Genomic DNA, 20,401 nt, shown 5'->3' with positions numbered 1-20,401 from the left:
CAATTGATTTAGAAGACAAGAATTGTGGCAGGTTAGACAGTGAAGAAATTATTACAGCATAGCACCTATGTTTTCATTTAAAACAAAATGCATTTTCTCGCCAAAAGTATAAATTACTTACTCCGAAGTAAAGTAATAGAATGCTGAAATAGATGTGATATAGTGTGTTCAAGGATGAGCAGACTTCAAACCTGAATATTTATTTTGGTACCTCCCAGACTGACACAGAAGCTGTATAGTTAAAATTACACAAATTTGAGTCCAGGAATTTGTTTTGTGTGACAGAATTCAATTTAAAAAGCCACTTTTTCTTGCACCTGTCTTTACTTTAACAGCGTGATTTAGGCTTGAAGCTGAATTTTTCTAATAGTTGTTCAAGACATGGAAGTCAGAAAATTTTGCTGACATGGAAATTATTGTAAGTTAATCATTATATCAAAGTCTATTTTTCATTTGCTCCCCCCTCTTCATATTATGAAAACATGTTTCTAGGTGGAATTTGGGATTGTTCCATTTATTATGGGAACAGTCAAGGACTACTCCAATTATTATGAAAACAAATGACTCTGCAATAAGACTCTGCAACCCAATATTTTTCTGATAGAGGAGAAGAGTCAAAAGTTGAATTAGTTGAGTTGAATTGACTCAGGGCTGAACTGTCTTTGGTGCTCTCTGAACTTGGTTGTTTTCTTTCATTATCAAATTGAATATCACCAGTGCGTTGATGGGAATGAAACATCTGCAAGAAAACAACAAGCTCAGAGAACACTAAGGACCCCAGTATTTTTTGTTAAGTATCATGTATAGAATAGAATAGAATAGAATAGAATAGAATAGAATAGAATAGAATAGAATAGAATAGAATAGAATTTTTATTGGCCAAGTGTGATTGGACACACAAGGAATTTGTCTTGGTGCATATGCTCTCAGTGTACATAAAAGAAAAGATACGTTCATCAAGGTACAACATTTACAACACAAATGATGGTCAATATATCAATATAAATCATAAGGATTGCCAGCAACAAGTTATAGTCATACAGTCATAAGTGGAAAGAGATTAGTAATGGGAACGATGAGAAGATTAATAGTAGTGCAGATTTAGTAAATAGTTTGACAGTGTTGAGGGAATTATTTGTTTAGCAGAGTGATGGCCTTCGGGAAAAAACTGTTTCTGTGTCTAGTTGTTCTGGTGTGCAGCACTCTATAGCGTCGTTTTGAGGGTAGGAATTGAATCAGTTTATGTCCAGGATGCGAGGGATCTGCAAATATTTTCACGGCCCTCTTCTTGATTCGTGCAGTATACAGGTCCTCAATGGAAGGCAGGTTGGTAGCAATTATTTTTTCTGCAGTTCTTTCTACGTATTTGGTAAAAGCTAATTGTGCTCTTTCTTTCCTATTTATACTTATCTTCACTTTCTTTTATCCAACAGTATATAATTCTTCTTTTCCAAAGAAACCCTGTGATACTTTCTCCTATCACAGTTTCTCTCTCTCCCATTAAAGTTCATGTTTGTCTTATTTCCTTTAAATCTCTCTAATATTTCTAAACTTACTCTATTTTAATGATTGATGGGCAATTGGGATATCTTCTTGAAAACTTGACAAATAGAAGACTTCCCTGAACCTCTCTAATTATGGCCATCAGTATGAATTCTTACATAATTCTGATGCAAACAAAATCATATTTTTTCCTTTTCTAATTAGCATTTTTAGACATTTGTAAGCATCAACATCAAAGTGAGACAAGTAAATGAAATAGTTACAATTGCCATGTAATCAGAGGTGGGTTCCAGCAGGTTCTGACCAGTTCTGGAGAACCAGTAGCGGAAATTTTGAGTAATTCGGAGAACTGGTAGTAAAAATTCTGACTAGTCCTGCCCCCATCTATTCTCTGCCTCCCATGTCCCAGCTATTCGGGAGGAAATGGGGATTTTGCAGTATCCTTCCCCTGGAGTGGAGTGGGAATGGAGATTTTACAGTATCCTTCCCCTGGAGTAGGGTGGGAATGGAGATTTTACAGTATCCTTCCCCTGCCATTCCCACCAAGCCACGCCACACCCACCAAGCCACGCCACACCCACCAAGCCACAGAACCGGTAGTAAAAAAAAATTGAAACCCATCACTGCATGTAACACACTTAAAGTTTCTGTCATCAATATGGGAAATTTTGGAATAGAGGACATACTTCTACTATAGTTTTATTTGAATGCTTTAAGGAGGGTCTTGTTTCATGACATGATTTTACTAGATTTCTTTCATATCATAAAGTACAACCTGATTCAGATTTCATTCCCTTCAATATAATTTTTGGATCATAGAATGAATGGTCTGATTTCTAAGATGGACCTAAGTATTTTGAAAATCTTCCAAATTTAGAATAATTGTACCCATACATGGACTGAGAGGAGCAACTCTTCCAAAAAAGTTTTATTTTAACATTCTTATCCAATAACATATCCAATAACATATTTAATGTACCCTCATATACAATTAATCGGGTCTGCCCGGTCACCACCCCCTTCCTTTTCCTTTTACTCTCCTTCTCTACCTTCTTCTACTTTCCATAACCATCCTCCCCCTCTCTTATCTACATCCTCTCCTCTTTCCTCCCTACTCCTTTCTTCTCCCTCTTCCCCTCTTCCTTCCTTTCCTCCTCCTCCTCTTCTCTTTCCTCCTTCTCTCTTCTACTCCTTCTTTCCCTTCATTCTAAAGTAGTAACCAGGCAGGTCCGATCTTACATTAATTATACATCTTCAATCATCTTTGTACATTAACTATCAATCCATTTTCTGCCCCTCCCTCCCTTCCCTTCCTCCCCACCCCCAGGACTTCCGAGAACCGAGTACAGGGTATAAAACTAACAACAAAAATTAAAATCTAGCACAAATCATAATCCATAGTCATTCCTTAAAACCTCCACTCCCCTTCCAAAGACAAAGAAGATACTTTTCTTCCACTCCATTATATATCAGACCATTCCACTCCTAGAGTTCTCAGAAGTTTCCGATTGAGTTAGTGTTTATTCTTGAATAAAGTACGTAGTGTTTAATATCCAACCTTCATCAATCAATATCAAAACAACGTTCCATCTTCCAATATTCACCAAGGGTTCTTCTAAAATGTCTTTCTTCCCTTAGCAGTCTCTCAAAAATAGTTCATATTTCCAACTTAGTTTCTTTAATTTTTCTGTCCAACCTTCAGGGGTAAGCAATAGTCCATCTTTTCACATCTTTAACATTTATATATACAACAAATAATATTACAAATATCCAAAGTATCAATTGTAGTAATTAAAATCTTCACTTTACCTTACTTATATCAAATAACATTATTAAAATTACACCTATAACTTATCCAAAATATATCTATTATAACAATTACATTCTAATTAACATTACATCCATCTCTTAAATATAATATTTAATCCAAATTCCTAAATTTTACTATCTATCCTCCAAAATTAAACAATATTCCATCTTCCTATTCCTTTATACCTTTAATATATCATATAGTACCCCTAAAATTACACATTTATATCCACAATAAATCATTTACAAAATTAACCATAATCATATGTAATAAAGTTAAACATTCTCCTCCTTCTTCTATCTTACACATTTTCGACCATCTATTCACCATTCAACTTAACATCTGTTAACAAAGAATTCCCAATCTTTAATACATTAGTATAAAAATCTCGTGCTTTACAAATTGTGTTGAGAAAATACTTTTCTTCCTTTATAATTCAGTGTTAAACCTGCTGGAACCTCCCATCTAAAATATATCTGATGTTTCTTAAGCTCATCCACCAGAAAGGCAAATTCTTTCTCTTTCTTAACATTTTAGGAGGAATTTCCTTCATCATTATTATATCTTGTCCTAATATTTGAAATTTATTTTTATAAAATGCTCGCAAAATTCCATACCTAATCCTCTTATTTGTAAAATAAATAACCACATCTCTCGGTAAACACTTCTGCCTTGCCCACCAGGAATTAACACGATAAATTTTTTCAATATTAACTTCAAAATCTGCTGGTTCCATTCCCTCCATCTGAGCAAAGGCCTGAATAAAAATCTCTTTCAAATTTTCCTCTTTAGATTCTCTTAAGCCCCTTACCCTTATAGCATATTCCATTAATTTATATTGTAATATAACCCTTTCTTCCTCTGCCTTATCAGCCTTAACCTGAATATCATCTATTTTATTTTCTAAATTCAAATTAATTTGAACTTCATCTATTTTCCTTTGCAAATCTAAATTAATTTGGTTAAATTCATTCAGTCTTTCTTCTGTCTGTGTACTAGATAACAATAATGGAGTAATTGATTCCTTTAATTTTTTCATCTCCTTACTCTGCTCTTCCACCAAATCTTTAAAATCCAGTATTTCTTTCTCCATTTCATTAAATTTTGATCTATTTCTGAAAGATGAGCCCATAAGCTCCTGTAAAAAATTCCTTAGACTTTCTTTAATATCCTCTCTCAATTTCCGTACCTGAAGTGAAGATATTTCCAATATTCTAGAAGTGGTTAAATCTCTTTGCTTAAAAGCCATTTTTAAACTAAGTAATATCAAGAAGAAGAAAAAAAAAAGGGGGAATAAAAAGAAAAAAAAAACTCAATAAATTTTTCTTCTTAAACACTGTAAGAAAAAGATAATAAAAAAAAATAGATTTTTTAAAAAAAGAATTCCATTTAGAAAAAAAAAATCTTGTTATTTTCTTCTTAGAGGTTCCACGCCAGCAATTGTAATCAGCATTTCCTTAGCTTTCACTTTCAAAACACAAAACGCCATCTTTCTTCATCTCCACTCTTCAAATAACTTCTCTGTCAGGGAGTTAAAATCATCTTACAAACGAATGCCAGCCCTCCTGCTTTCGATTCTTTCCGTGTTGACAATTTATCAGTAATCCTCTTCAGTCACGGAGATGGACGCTGCGTTTTGCTCTGCTTTTGCAGAGGCGTTCTGGATTCTGGAGCTTTTTTTGAACTATAGAAGGAGCGTTCCCATCAAACCACCAGAAATCATTCTGGGGCTTTTCTTGGGGGCTCAACTTCAGTTCAAATGCTCATCTCCCCCTCTTTACCCGAGGGCAGAGATTTACGAGCTGTTGACAGAAGATTAACGCTGTCTAAACAGCTCTCACAGAATCACAAAGAACGGGCGGACTGAGATTGTCCGCCATTTAGCGCAGCGGCGCCACCCGGAAGTCCCCTGAGAGGAGCAACTCTTAAAGCCACCTGGAAGTTAAAACTAATTCAGAATGTGGTGGCACTTCTCAGTAACCCTTGGTTTCCCCATGCCATGTTGCTATTATTATGTGAGCTGCACTGGTTCCCAGCTTTCTTCTTGGTGCAATTCAAGCAGTGGTGGAATTCAGCCAGTCACACCTATTTGGGAGAACCGGTTGTTAACTTTCTAAGCAGTTTGGAGAACCAATTGTTGGAAGAAATCTTATTTTGGTTTTTTCCACTTTACGGGGCTAATCCTGTAAGGAAGGCAGGAAGGAAACACTCTGGTGTTGTTTCTAGCCTAATCTTTATTGCCCTGCTTACAGAAACTGCCTCTCTGGTTAACCCTTATTACATTGTAACAGTGAGTGATGTTGAGTTGGCCACGCCAATATGGTCACATGACAACCGAGCCATGCCTACCCAGCTGATCATGAAGGCAGAGAACTGGTTTTTAAATTATTTGAATCCCACCACTGTTGTCAGGGCCATTATTATGACTTAATGCTGCCTAAAGCAAGACAGCAAAGTTTCCCTTTCCATTCCATATACTTAAACACTGAAATGCACCTGAATTGGTATTTGTATTGGATACGTTCTTCATCTTCATTATTATCATCATTGCTCTGATCCCTGTCCTCACCCTGTATGCCTTCCTTTAAAAAGAAATAGATACTTGAATCTGAATGAAAGAATAACTAGAAGAATTACACACAAGTGTGTACAGACTCCCCATGGTGGCAGTGGTGAGATTCAGCCAGTTCGCACCTATTCGGGAGAACCAGTTGTTATCTTTCTAAGCAGTTCGGAGAACTGGTTGATAGAAGAAATCTTATTTTGGTTTTTTCCACTTTACGGGGCTAATCCTGTAAGCAAGACAGGAAGGAAACATTCTGGTGTTGTTTCTAGTCTAATCTTTATAGCCCTGCTTACAGAAACTGCCTCTCTGGTTAACCCTTATTACATTGTGAAGCGCCCATCAACATGAGTGATGGGACGCCCACACAGTCACATACCACCAAGCCATGCCTATCCAGCTGGCCATTAGGACAGAGAACCAGTTGTTAAATTATTTGAATCCCATCACTGAATTCAAAGTGTTCATTTTCACATTTAAAACCCTACAAAGCATCAGCAACAGATTATCCTGATCCTGAGGATATCTATCCGTCCTACTGCAAGTCTCTTTCCTTAAATGTTGCCACCTTGTAAAGACATAGAAATGTGCCTTTTCTATTGCAGTCCTGCCCTGCAGAATATCCTGCCCTGGAAGTCAGGGAAGACCTTGCCCTTTCAATATCTCTAGTTCTTCCCCAGGACCTGGGAAAGGATGAATTCAGAGCAGGATGAGAATGAAGGGAGTTATGTCATGAATCTGTGGCTGCAGCACCAAATTTTTCTATTTTTCTTGTTTTGGTTTTCTCACTTTTTTTAAAAGCTGTACATACTGGGTTGTAAGCAACCTGGAATTTGGTTTTAAGATGGGCAATATACAAAAGTTATAAATAAATAACTGATACCTCAAAGGCCTTCTCTGTAACTATCTCATGCCTTAGAAACAAACTTCTACCTGAGATTCAGTAGACTCCTACCCTTTTAGATTTTTGGAAGGTGATAAAGATCTTCCTCCGAGTAGTGAACTAGGATGGGGAGGAGCCAATCACAGGGGTGCTGTTCAGCAGGTTCTGGAGAACCAGTAGTGGAAATTTTGAGTAGTTCGGCGAACCAGCAAATACCATCTCTGGCTGGCCCCAGAGTGGGGTGGGTGGGAATGGAGATTTTGCAACATCCTTCCCCAAGGATGGGGAGGGAATGGGGATTTTGCAGTATCCTTCCCCTGGAGTGGGGTCGGAATGGAGATTTTGCAATATCCTTCCCCCGCCATGCCCACCAAGCCACGCCCACCAAGCCACACCACACCCACCAAACCATGCCCACAGAACCGGTAGTAAAAAAAAAATGAATTCCACCACTGAGCCAATGGATATAAAACTGATGGGTGCTATGGGGAGTGTACTGTTCCATGCATGTATCACATGATTGTTTTGTTATTGTTTTTACTGATTTTGTTCTAAGCTTCTTAAGATTATTGTATATAAGATAGCTAGCCATATGCATTTTGTGAATAGAATAGAATAGAATAGAATAGAATAGAATAGAATAGAATAGATTTTTTTATTGGCCAAGTGTAATTGGACACACAAGGAATGTGTCTTGGTGCATATGCTCTCAGTGTACATAAAATAAAAGATACGTTCCTCAAGAATTCTAAGTACAACACTTAATGATAGTCATAGGGTACAATTAAGCAATCAGGAAACAATGAATGAATGAATGAATGAATGAATGAATGAATGAATGTCTTAGTAAATGGTAGATTCCTTTCATCCTGGTTGTAGAGAGTATGGTGGCATATCAGTTTCCCTTACACCTGGATGAAACTGTCTATCTAGACCCGTTCCAGTCCGGCTTCCGGCCCGGTTACAGCACTGAGACGGCTTTGGTCGCGTTGGTGGATGATCTCTGGAGGGCCAGGGATAGGGGATGTTCCTCTGCCCTGGTCCTATTAGACCTCTCAGCGGCTTTTGATACCATCGACCATGGTATCCTGCTGCACCGGTTGGGGGGATTGGGAGTGGGAGGCACCGTTTATCGGTGGTTCTCCTCCTATCTCTCCGATCGGTCGCAGACGTTGTTGACAGGGGGGCAGAGGTCGGCTCCGAGGCGCCTCACTTGTGGGGTGCCGCAGGGGTCGATTCTCTTGCCCCTTCTGTTCAACATCTATATGAAGCCGCTGGGTGAGATCATCAGTGGCTTTGGTGTGAGGTACCAGCTGTACGCTGATGACACCCAGCTGTACTTTTCCACACCGGGCCACCCCAACGAAGCCATCGAAGTGCTGTCCCGGTGTTTGGAGGCTGTACGGGTCTGGATGGGGAGAAACAGGCTCAAGCTCAATCCCTCCAAGACAGAGTGGCTGTGGATGCCGGCATCCCGGTACAGTCAGCTGAGTCCTCGGCTGACTATTGGGGGCGAGTCATTGGCCCCAATGGAAGGGGTGCGCAACTTGGGCGTCCTCCTGGATGAACGGCTGTCTTTTGAAGATCATTTGACGGCCGTCTCCAGGAGAGCTTTCTACCAGGTCCGCCTGGTGCGCCAGTTGCGCCCCTTTCTAGACCGGGACGCCCTATGCACGGTCACTCACGGCCTCGTGACGTCTCGCCTGGATTACTGCAATGCTCTCTACATGGGGCTCCCCTTGAAGGGCATCCGGAGGCTGTAGTTAGTTCAGAATGCGGCTGCGTGGGTTATAGAGGGAGCCCCCCGTGGCTCCCATATGACACCAATCCTGCGCAGACTGCACTGGCGCTTCATGGCATAGGGCCGGGTTATTTACGGGACCGCCTGCTGCTACCGAATACCTCTCACCGACCCGTGCGCTCTCACAGAGAGGGACTCCTCAGGGTGCCGTCAGCTAGGCAGTGTCGTCTGGCGACACCCAGGGGAAGGGCCTTCTCTGTGGGGGCTCCCACCCTCTGGAACGAACTCCCCCCAGGACTCCGTCAACTTCCGGACCTCCGAACCTTCCATCGCGAGCTCAAGACATATTTATTCATCTGTGCAGGACTGGCCTAGATTTTAAATTTATAGGGGTTTTAAATTGGTTTTAATATTTATATTTATATTTTTAATTATTTGGCATTAGAATAAGTTTTTTAATGGTTATCTTAATTTGTACATAAATGTTTTATTTGCCTGTGAACCGCCCTGAGTCCTTTGGGAGATAGAGCGGTATACAAATATGAATAAATAAATAAATAAAAATAAATAAATAATAAATTGACATTTTAAACAATGGCTAGGTAGCCAGTCGTCAGGAAGGTTGTAATATCAGGTTTCCTACATTGGCAGACAGTTCATCAAATCACTTTTGAGCTGGCTCTATTTCTGTGGTTTTCTGTGCAGTTCAATAGAAGCACAATAACCATGCACAGAAGGGTCTTCTGATTACTGGGCTTCCATAAAAAGACAGGAAGGAAAGCAAGACAACAGCTTTGATCCATGCCTTCAAAGTGAAGAGTGCATTGCCTTACAAGTGGGCTCTGCTTGGAACACAGTTGAAGTGAAACATCCCTCCGAGGCTTTGCACATACCCATGAAATTCCCCATCCGAAAGATATGCAATGGTGTCCCTTGACAGATAATGAGATTGTTCTTACTGCCCTTTCCCATGACAAGGAAAACCTGCTGAACAAGTCATTCTTTTGAAGTTTCTCAAGAAGGTGAAAAGTCTGCATTCCATTTTTCTTCTGGATAGCAATACTTAAAAGTACTGCTAAAAGTTGTCAAAAGAGAAAAGAAGCCTCAACTATCAGCTATAATTATAATAATGTAATGTAATAAGGTAATAATGACAGAGATAGAGATGATACAAGTAGTCCTCCACTTACAATGATTCATTTAGTGACTGTCCAAAGTTACAACGGCACTGCAAAAACTGATGTGGACTATGTTTCACACTTTTTTTAAAATTTGCATTTATATCCCGCCCTTCTCCGAAGACTCAGGGCGGCTTACACTGTGTTAAGCAATAGTCTTCATCCATTCGTATATTATATACAAAGTCAACTTTTATTGCCCCCAACAATCTGGGTCCTCATTTTACCTACCTTATAATGTAACACCACTCCTGCGCAGTCTGCACTGGCTTCCTGTGGTCTTTTGGGTGCGCTTTAAGATTTTGGTTACCACCTTTAAAGCGCTCCATGGCTTAGGGCCCGGGTACTTATGGGACCGCCTGCTGTTACATCATGCCTCCCACCGACCCGTACGCTCACACAGAGAGGGTCTCCTCAGGGTGCCGTCCGCCAAACAATGTCGGCTGGCGGCCCCCAGGGGAAGGGCCTTCTCTGTGGGGGCTCCTACACTCTGGAACGAACTTCCCCCTGGTTTACGTCAAGTGCCTGATCTTCGGACTTTTCGCCGTGAGCTGAAAACGCACCTATTTATTCAAGCGGGACTGGCCTAAAAGTTTTATTAAATTTTAATTGGGGTAATTTATATTTTAAGGTTTGTAAATTGCTTTTAAATTCCGGCCACCTTGTAATATGTTTTGTTTTAATCTTGTTTTAATGTGTATATTGTGGATTTTTTATATGGCTGTACACCGCCCTGAGTCCTTCGGGAGAAGGGCGGTATAAAAATCGAATAAAATAAATAAATAAAGGATGGAAGGCTGAGTCAACCTTGGGCCTGGTGGGACTTGAACTTGCAGTAATTGCAAGCAGCTGTGTTAATAATAGACAGATTAGTCTGCTGAGCCACCAGAGGCCCCTTTGCAGCATCCCCATGGTCACATGACCAAAATTCAGATGCCTAGCAACTGACTCATATTTATGATGAGGTACAGTATCGCGAGGTCACGTGATTGAACCCAGATTCACTTAACAACCGCATTAGTAATTTAATAGCTGCAATGATTCACTTAACAACTGTGGCAAGAAAGATCGTAACGGGGGAAACGCTTACGTAGCAATTGTCTCACTTAGCAACAGAAATTTTGAACTCAAGTGTGATCGTAAATCGAGGACTACCTGTACTTGTTGCAAACAGTAATTGATTCCAATAAATGTACCCTAAAATTTTTGCCTTAAGAAAAGGCCATGTGACATCTTTTTAGTTTTCATGGGCATATGCAAACAAATAATGTAATGTAATGTGATAGGGCATATGAATTTTAGTTCATATGCCTTATCACCTGACATAACTTTATTTGTTTATTTATTTATTTGTCAAATTTTGAAACCACCCATCTCCCTCACAGAGGGAATATTTAAAGAGTATTATTTGGAAGCAATTTGGGTAAGCCTGTTTTATTTCTGTAAAGAACTAAAAAGCAAACATTAATGAAATGGCCAGTATCAACAAATGACAAGCAGTCTCAAAAGAAAAATTTTCTCAGAACCTCTGGAACAAGAATGGTCCTCCCAACCTTGCTCAAACTGGCCATCTATACAACTTCTCTGCATCTAGATCTTTCTTTACTATTTCTGCACTTTTGTCCCATATCCTCTACATCAATGGTCCCCAACCCCTGGGCTGTGGGTCCAGGGCTATGCAAGCAGTGGGTGAGAGAGTGAAGCTTCATCTATGTATATGCAAATCATCCCCACCCGCCATATCGGTCCATGGAAAAATTGTCTGGTCTCAGGTGTCAGAAAAGTTGGGGATGGCTGCTCTACAGTATCCTCTATCTTCTGTTTTATTTCTTACATTCTCATTTTTATATTTGGTCTTGTTACAATTCCACCCCTTTCATTTGTTTTCAGTCAACCCTAGTCAAAGTTATTTGAAGCCACATGAAGCTTGGAGCTGTGCTAGATGGTTGTCCTTAAGAATTCTGCTACTGTGCAGATTAATTGCATGTTACTTGTCTGTGATTGTCCTGGGCTAATTCCAGTGGTGGGATTCAGCCAGTTTGCACCACTTCGGGAGAACCGGTTGTTAACTTTCTGAACAGTTTGGCAAACTGGTTGTTTGAAGAAATCATTAGGTCAGAGAACCGGTTGTTAAATTACTTGAATCCCACCACTGGCTAATTCCATGACTTGACCTGTGTCTGAATAAAGGTGTAGTAGTCTGGAAATCTGTAGCCTGTCTATTCACTCCCATAAATGGGCCTCTTGTTCCTTCTGGATTGTGGCTTTTGGATACCTAAGTGAAGTTGCTAGTCCTCCAAGCTTTGTCCAAACAAGATGACAACATCCTGCATTTCCCTCCAATATGTGCTCACACTCGAAGCTTTGATGGAATGGATGCTTTGGGAACCTTCTGGAACTGAGGAGACCAACCCTTTGTGCATAGACCCAACTCTTTTCCCCTTTTTAAAATCAACTTTCTATATACTACAGACTTAACTCTCTTTCAAAAAAACAAAAACAAAAAAACCCCCACTAACCCCATTTAATGTAAATTACATTTACAACAATAAAAAATACAAATAAAGAAAATAGAGGAATAAAAAGAAAAAGTAGAAAATGTATATTTATTTATTTATTTATCAAATTTTTATATTTGTATTTGTATAAAATAGAAAATAAGGGAAAAATAAGAATATAGTAATTAAAAAGAAGATGGGTGGATGGATAGATGGATGGATGGATGGATGGATAGATAGATAGATAGATAGATAGATAGATAGATAGATAGATAGATAGATAGATAGATAGATAGATAGATAGATAATTACCCCATCATCACAAGTATAATCAATTTTAGTATCTTTTCACCTCTTCTTAAAATAAAAGATGATTTCTTTATCTCATATCCCATATCCCATTTCTTAACTACAAACAAATCCTTAAAAGTTAGTCATTTCAGCTCTCAATAGCAAAAGTCCACTAAAAGTTTCCAGAGATAACAACATATCTCTTTTAAACTTAATCAAATAAACCAACTTTACATTTCTTCCTTTTACTTTTAACAACCTTGTTCTTTAGTTCCTTCAAATAATGTTCTAAAACTTGACTTCTTTTTCATTTTTTTCTGTGTTTCTTCTCCAAAAATTCTTCAAGGCTTTAACAAGCCTCTTTTGTAAATCCAATATAGGAAAATTATCCAAGTTACTCTCCTAGTTTGTTATTTGTTTATGCTTTTGAACTATCAAGACACCAACCAGTTTCTTTTGTATGTCTAGTGTAGCATCTTTTTTTATATCATTCTTGTAGGCTCTTATTTTTAAATTCACTTTTAGATCAGTCTCAGTCTTCAGAAATCAGATATAACATATCCAGATGCCTTTGTAAAAACCAAATGTCTACTTTATTCTACACATAAGCCAAAATGACCATGGAAACTGAAGGATGGGGATGAGGGGTATCTACTTCAGTCAAATGTGTCCAGTAGAAGTTGGGCAGATCCTGCTGAAATACATTGGAGATTATGACGTCAATGAATAGTGCTTATTTTATTGACAGTCAAAAAATGCAGTCAAACAAACATGAAAAAATACAACATTAATACTAGTAAAAGCTAAAGATAACTTTAAGATGTATCATCATGTGGTCTGGAGATCAACCAAAAGCAATATTATAAGTACATATCATATAGAAGCAGTTACTGGGGCATGTTTACACCATGGTTTGAAGGCTATGAGGAGGATTCCTTAATTTATACACTGAGCAAGCATAAAGGTCAGTTGGTCACAAGCTTTTCTAATATATAAAGGTGTATTTCTATTTTAATGTATGATTACTATTTCTAATTATAAATCTTTATATATCTAGAAAGTGGTTCTTTATCTCTCTTTAATTGCCTTTTGATAATGCATTGCCTCTTTTTCGGCATTTAAAGAAGCAATGAATGGTTTAAAATTAAGATTAATTTCGGGAACCCATGTTTACAATTCAGAGCAGATCTAAGAAGCAATTGACCATTCAACTTGATTGAAATTGATATCATATTGTGTTAGGTTGACTTGGAAAAACCTGTCTGTTGATTCTACAAACTTTTGTTTCAGCTGCTGTTTTTGAAGAGGAGAGCTGCTAAGTTTTGAATCCAGCTGTAGCAATCAGGGAATCTTTTTTTTTTTTTTTTGCCCAACATTTCTTTTTTATTGAAAAAGTTTTAACAAGCAAAAACATTTTCCCACTTTCCCCCCCCCTCCCCCCACAAACCCCCCTTCCCCCTCCCTTCACCACCACCACCCCGCTTCCCGGGTCAATCACAAGGTATTGTTATACATAAACCAAACATAGAGTAAAATTTTCCCTTCTAATCCAATTAACCTCATCCAAATCTTTTCATTTCCTAACCCCCCATTATATAAAATAATACTTCCTAATTATTCAAAGGCAATCTGATATTTCTTAATCTGATATCTGTTTTGTAAATAATCAATCCATTTTTTCCATTCAATTAAATATCTTTCCTGCGTATTGTCTTTCAAAAAAGCTGAGATTTTAGCCATCTCAGCCAAGTTAGTAACTTTCAATATCCATTCTTCTATTGTAGGTAACTCTTTTTTCTTCCAATATTGTCCAATCAACAGCCTTGCTGCTGTTATTAAGTTCAAAATCAATTTAGTCTCAGTCACTGTACAATCCGTTATAATTCCCAAAAGGAAAAATTGCGGCAGGAACTTTATCTTCTTCTTCAGGACATTTTGAATAATCCACCATATTCTTATCCAAAAGGCCTTAATTTTCTTACAAGTCCACCAAATATGAAAATATGTAGCGTCATCACAGTCACATCTCCAACATTTCGCTTGGATATCAGGATACATACATGATAATTTTTTAGGATCTAAGTGCCATCTATAAAACATCTTATAAAAATTTTCCCTTAAATTCTGTGCTTGTGTAAACTTAACATTTCTAACCCAGATTTTCTCCCATGTTTCCAACATTATTTGTTCCTGAATATTCTGTGCCCATTTTATCATACAATCCTTTACCAAATCCTTTTCTGAATCTATTTCAAGCAACACATTATACAATCTCTTTATATGCTCCTTCTGTTTTTGAAGAGGAGAGCTGCTAAGTTTTGAATTCAGCTGTAGCAATCAGGGAATCTTGATCACATGTCTGTCTGTCTGTCTATTATAACCGTCTCTCTGTCTATCATCTATCAATCTATTATCTATCTATCTATCTATCTATCCATCATCTATCTTTATCTATCTAATCTCATTGTTGTCTTCTTCAGTTCCATGCCTACCAAAGTAGGATTTTTGGTCAGCATTACTCTTGAGAGCTTCAATTGTGTAAATTTGGCATAACAAATGTTATTTAATCCTGATCAACATATTCGCATGGATCCACTTCCATCTCCCACTCTTTCTTCACCACCATCACTATTGCTGCCTGTCATATTATCTTTAGAAAAGCAATCTTATTAGGTTTGCTAGGTTATCAAATGGAAAAATTGTGTGTTCTGTGGTGTATATCATCCATCCTATCTGACTATACTGTACAAGGAAAGAAGCTGCTTCAAAGTGCTTGCCATCCAAATCAAGATTTGGGCAATGTCTCTGCAAGATAATCTCCCTTGGGGTTTCTGAGATGCATATCCTATAATTAATCTGGCACCTGCAAATCCCTGGGGGGTTAGCTTCCACCGGATACTCAGGCAGAGATGCCAACAATAAGAAAAAGACAGGAATGTAAGGATAACTCAAAAGACAGGTCCCAACATATAAAGCATACAGCCTGGGAAAAATGAAGCTTTGCCTTCTGCAAAAGTATGAGTAGCAAATTGAGCATGTGCATATGTGTATAGTAATCTTAATAGGATTAGGCCAGTAATCCTCAATCTTTTCAGACTCTGGACGCACCTTTAACCACATCCTGCAATATCAAACCTTCTGTTGATTTTTTAAATCTCATTTCCATGGTGCTCTTTTTAAACTAGAAAATGAAATGGCCACAGAAATGCTGCTGATGCAATAAATTTAAGGCAGAGCATTTTTTTGGAGCATTTTGGACCATAATGATCCTTCAGCTCCACCAACTTCAACCATATGTTTTCTACACCCAGTACAGGTTGGAAGGACCTCTTGAAAACATCAGGGCACACATGAAATTTCCTTTCATTTCCTGCAGATTCTTATGTTTTCAAATGGGTTGGGATGACACACGGAATGTCATACTCAGAATTAGGGATTCCTAGTAAGGAATTAACTCTGCCTATCAAACATATAATGAACCAATCTCCCTTTCAGCACTAACACATACTCAGGCCTTTATTATATAATTATAGTATTTTTCTTTCATAGGAAAGTTCAAAATATATCTTTAAATTGCATTATCCCAAAAGATAAGTAATTTATACATTTTAAGAAAAAATATTTTTACATGGCTGGATAATTTCAGTTAATATATCATTCTATAAGAAATGTAGCAGAAGGAATTTTTTGAACACAGAAAACTGATGGGAATCAGGCAGTCTTTTTTTTTTTTATTTGCATTTATATCCCGCCCTTCTCCGAAGACTCAGGGCAGCTTACACTATGTTAGCAATAGTCTTCATTCTATTTGTATATTTATATACAAAGTCAACTTATTGCCTCCAACAATCTGGGTCCTCATTTTACCTACCTTATAAAGGATGGAAGGCTGAGTCAACCTTGGGCCTGGTGGGACTAGAACCTGCAGTAATTGCAGGCAGCTGCTGTTAATAACAGACTGCATTAGCAGTCTGAGCCACAGACAGGCCCATTACCCATTTCCAAGTAGGAATGTTATTAATAAAAGTCACTGGTAACAATGTAAGTGTAGGATAGTATTTTCTCCAAAAATTGTTCTGTATTAATCTATTTTTCTTTCCTTGCATACAATACAATATCATGCCTTTATTATTTTTATAAATAAGCCAATACTTAATATTCCTTCCTCCTCTATTTTTTCCCACAGCTACCCTATATGAGGTGGGTTGGGCTAAGAGAGAGTGACTGGATCAAGGTCACCCAGCTGCCTTCCACGTCTAAGATGGGACTATAGCCAACAAACTATAACTTCTGTTACATTTCTGTATTTAATTTAATTTCTTTTGAAAAATATATATTTAATATATTTCTTAAATACTTAGAAAAGTAGCTAGCCATTTGAAAAAAAAACATTTTTTCTTAAAAAATACATTTTTTAAGTAATCTTTTGCAAAAATACACTATAAAGTGATATTTTTATCTGTTCTGTGAACTAAGAATATTATAATCTACCTTTTATCTTATAGCTAACCCTTTTCTATTTCTGCATATTTACCTCTTCATCACCAAACCTCTGACTTAAATATTTATTAATTTAATTGATTTTTTTAAAATTTGAATTTATATCCCGCCTTCTCCGAAGACTCAGGGCAGCTTACACTATGTTAGCAATAGTCTTCATTCTATTTGTATATTATATACAAAGTCAACTTATTGCCTCCAACAATCTGGGTCCTCATTTTACCTACCTTATAAAGGATGGAAGGCTGAGTCAACCTTGGGCCTGGTGGGACTAGAACCTGCAGTAATTGCAGGCAGCTGCTGTTAATAACAGACTGCATTAGCAGTCTGAGCCACAGACAGGCCCATTACCCATTTCCAAGTAGGAATGTTATTAATAAAAGTCACTGGTAACAATGTAAGTGTAGGATAGTATTTTCTCCAAAAATTGTTCTGTATTAATCTATTTTTCTTTCCTTGCATACAGTACAATATCATGCCTTTATTATTTTTATAAATAAGCCAATACTTAATATTCCTTCCTCCTCTATTTTTTCCCACAGCTACCCTATATGAGGTGGGTTGGGCTAAGAGAGAGTGACTGGATCAAGGTCACCCAGCTGCCTTCCACGTCTAAGATGGGACTATAGCCAACAAACTATAACTTCTGTTACATTTCTGTATTTAATTTAATTTCTTTTGAAAAATATATATTTAATATATTTCTTAAATACTTAGAAAAGTAGCTAGCCATTTGAAAAAAAAACATTTTTTCTTAAAAAATACATTTTTCAAGTAATCTTTTGCAAAAATATACTATAAAGTGATATTTTTATCTGTTCTGTGAACTAAGAATATTATAATCTACCTTTTATCTTATAGCTAACCCTTTTCTATTTCTGCATATTTACCTCTTCATCACCAAACCTCTGACTTAAATATTTATTAATTTAATTGATTTTTTTTTAAATTTGAATTTATATCCCGCCCTTCTCCGAAGACTCAGGGCGGCTTACACTGTGTTAAGCAATAGTCTTCATCCATTTGTATATTATATACAAAGTCAACTTATTGTCCCCAACAATCTGGGTCCTCATTTTACCTACCTTATAAAGGATGGAAGGCTGAGTCAACCTTGGGCCTGGTGGGACTTGAACCTGCAGTAATTGCAAGCAGCTGCTGTTAATAACAGACTGTCTTACCAGTCTGAGCCACAGAAGCCCATTTGCATAGCTACTCAACTCATACATAGGCACTTGGGATGCCTTACATATAGTTAAAAACATAAAAAATAGATTTCCGATCACCCAAAACTCTCATAAAACCCCATAATACAGGGTGATCAGGCCAAACTACAGTTTATTCCAGTGGAAGTCATTTGAGGATACGCTCATCCAATGCTCTGGCCCAAGGGAAAAAAAGACATTCTCAATAACTTAACTGGAGGCCATGGATTGGGGTCAAGTGAATCTAAAACATAGGATGAATAAGTTTGTGCAGTGATATATGATCAGAGTAACACCCAAATATGTTGCCAGGAAAGTATGGAAAGATGCAATCTGTTTTTATCTGTAAAGGAATCAGACACTGCCGAAGGGAAGAGGAGAAGTAATGAAGGTGTGGTCATAACTACATTGCTTAAAGTAAACTTTCCTTGTAGGCATCAGTGGAAAAATATGGAATTGGGCTTTGTGGATGAGGATCTCCTTTGGTTGATATGAATGGTAGTGGTCACACCTACAGCTGAAGCTGCCTCTATCAAGCATTTGACAGAATGAAGCATGTGTGGGATTAGAGCAAGGGTGCTATTCAGCAGGTTCTGACAGGTTTTGGATAACCGGTAGCGGAAATTTTGAGTAGTTCAGAGAACTGGCAAATATCACCTCTGGCTGGCCCCAGAGTGGGGTGGGAATGGAGATTTTGCAGTATCCTTCCCCTGGAGTGGGGTATACCCACTAAGCTGTGCCCGCCAAGTCACACCACGTCCACCAAGCCATACCCACAGAACCGATAGTAAAAAAAATTGAATTCCACCACTGGATTAGAGGTCTTGCATGCAGAATCTTATTGTGTGTAAGCCAAGGGCCTTGGTTTGTGCTAGAGCACCAATTTATTTGCTGATTGATTTTATCACACTAGGTAACTACAAAGGCTAATGCCATTCTTTGTTTTCCATTTACTTTGGCTGTGCCTACATGGATATTTTATTATTTATTTATTTATTTTGTCACAACATCATACAAAAAGATTATATAGTATATACACATATAAACATATATAGGAAGAAGAAAAGAAAAACAATAGGACAGGAACAGTAGGCACGTTTGTGCGCTTATGCACGCCCCTTATGGTCCTCTTAGGAATGGGGTGAGGTCAATAGTAGAAAGTTTTTGGTTAAAGCTTTTAGGATTATGGGAAGAGACCACAGAGTCAGGTAAAGTATTCCAAGCACTGGTGATTCTGTTGCAGAAGTCATATTTTCTGCAATCTAGATTAAAGCGGTTTACATTAAGTTTAAATCTATTGGTTGCCCTTGTATTATTGCAATTAAAGTTGAAGTAGTCTTTGACAGGAAGGACATTACAATAGATATCTCCTAACACTACTGATTAAAAAATATCCTACAACCAAGCAGGTTTTTTCTTTTCATTAGCAGATAGATATTTCTGGTAAGAACGAAGAAAAATATATACGGTAGGAGTCAGAAAGAAGACACAATGACTCCTGGAAAATTCTGTAGAGGAGGCAAGATGATTATACAATCAAACTAATTTATGCTCACCTGGTGAAAGAACTTTCCCTAGGATATGTTTTCTAAACAAAACCTTTAAAAAATCGCTAAAATTGTTCCCTTTTTTTTTTAAATTTTCCATACCTTCAAGGGAGAATTTTCCCACAATCCACTGCAAAAGAGCTTAGTCTGCTGCATATTATGGTTCTGGCCCTTCACTATGCCCCCAGCTTATACTCTTTTCATACCTGATCCTTCTTTCATGATGACTCAGAGAATCCTATACTTGAACAATGCCAGGAAAAAAAAATCCCCACAGGGATTTGCCGAGACTAGTGATTTTAATTAGATGCCAAATTATGAAAGCAAAGGAACTCTTCTGTCCCACATGTCAAGTTCAGACAAGCTTTCTGCTGAGAGGCCAGCTGCCAAGTAAATGTCAAATCTGTCTCCTGCTATATGGAATCTTATAATAAGTTTGCATATTGCTGGTGTCAGATATGGATGAGTTCTTCCACAGCCAAATTTAGCAATCAGGCAGCTGGCACAGCTGGAAAGAAACTATAGGGTTTCTCATCATTTTAGGGGCTTCTCTCATCATCATCTCATTATCTTTTGTTAATACATTTTTACAATTGCAAACTTGCCAAATAAAAAAAAAAACTCACTCCCTCCCTCCCTTTTCTAACTGACCAGAACCTGAATAATGGCTTTTGCTTCAATG

The 20,401-nt window shown here is 37.8% G+C and overlaps 1 protein-coding gene across 2 annotated transcripts in view; it reads right to left on the bottom strand.

Moving 5' to 3' along the window:
• LOC131196830 (keratin, type I cytoskeletal 19-like) overlaps positions 1–19,893 on the bottom strand; it is a 45,777-nt gene extending 25,884 nt beyond the window's left edge. Inside the window, exon 1 of one of the 2 annotated variants that reach the window (XM_058180221.1) lies at positions 19,822–19,893. In XM_058180221.1, coding sequence (XP_058036204.1) covers positions 19,822–19,875 — 54 coding nt within the window. In that variant the 5' untranslated portion in view covers positions 19,876–19,893. Of the gene's footprint in view, positions 1–18,052; positions 18,262–19,821 lie in introns of those variants that run through there. The other variant, XM_058180220.1, reaches the window with a different exon arrangement.
• Positions 19,894–20,401: the final 508 nt, after the last annotated feature.

This window comes from Ahaetulla prasina, chromosome 4, assembly GCF_028640845.1.
Source record: "Ahaetulla prasina isolate Xishuangbanna chromosome 4, ASM2864084v1, whole genome shotgun sequence".
NCBI classification, from domain to species: domain Eukaryota; kingdom Metazoa; phylum Chordata; class Lepidosauria; order Squamata; family Colubridae; genus Ahaetulla; species Ahaetulla prasina.
This window is presented reverse-complemented; position numbering and strand designations above follow the sequence as displayed.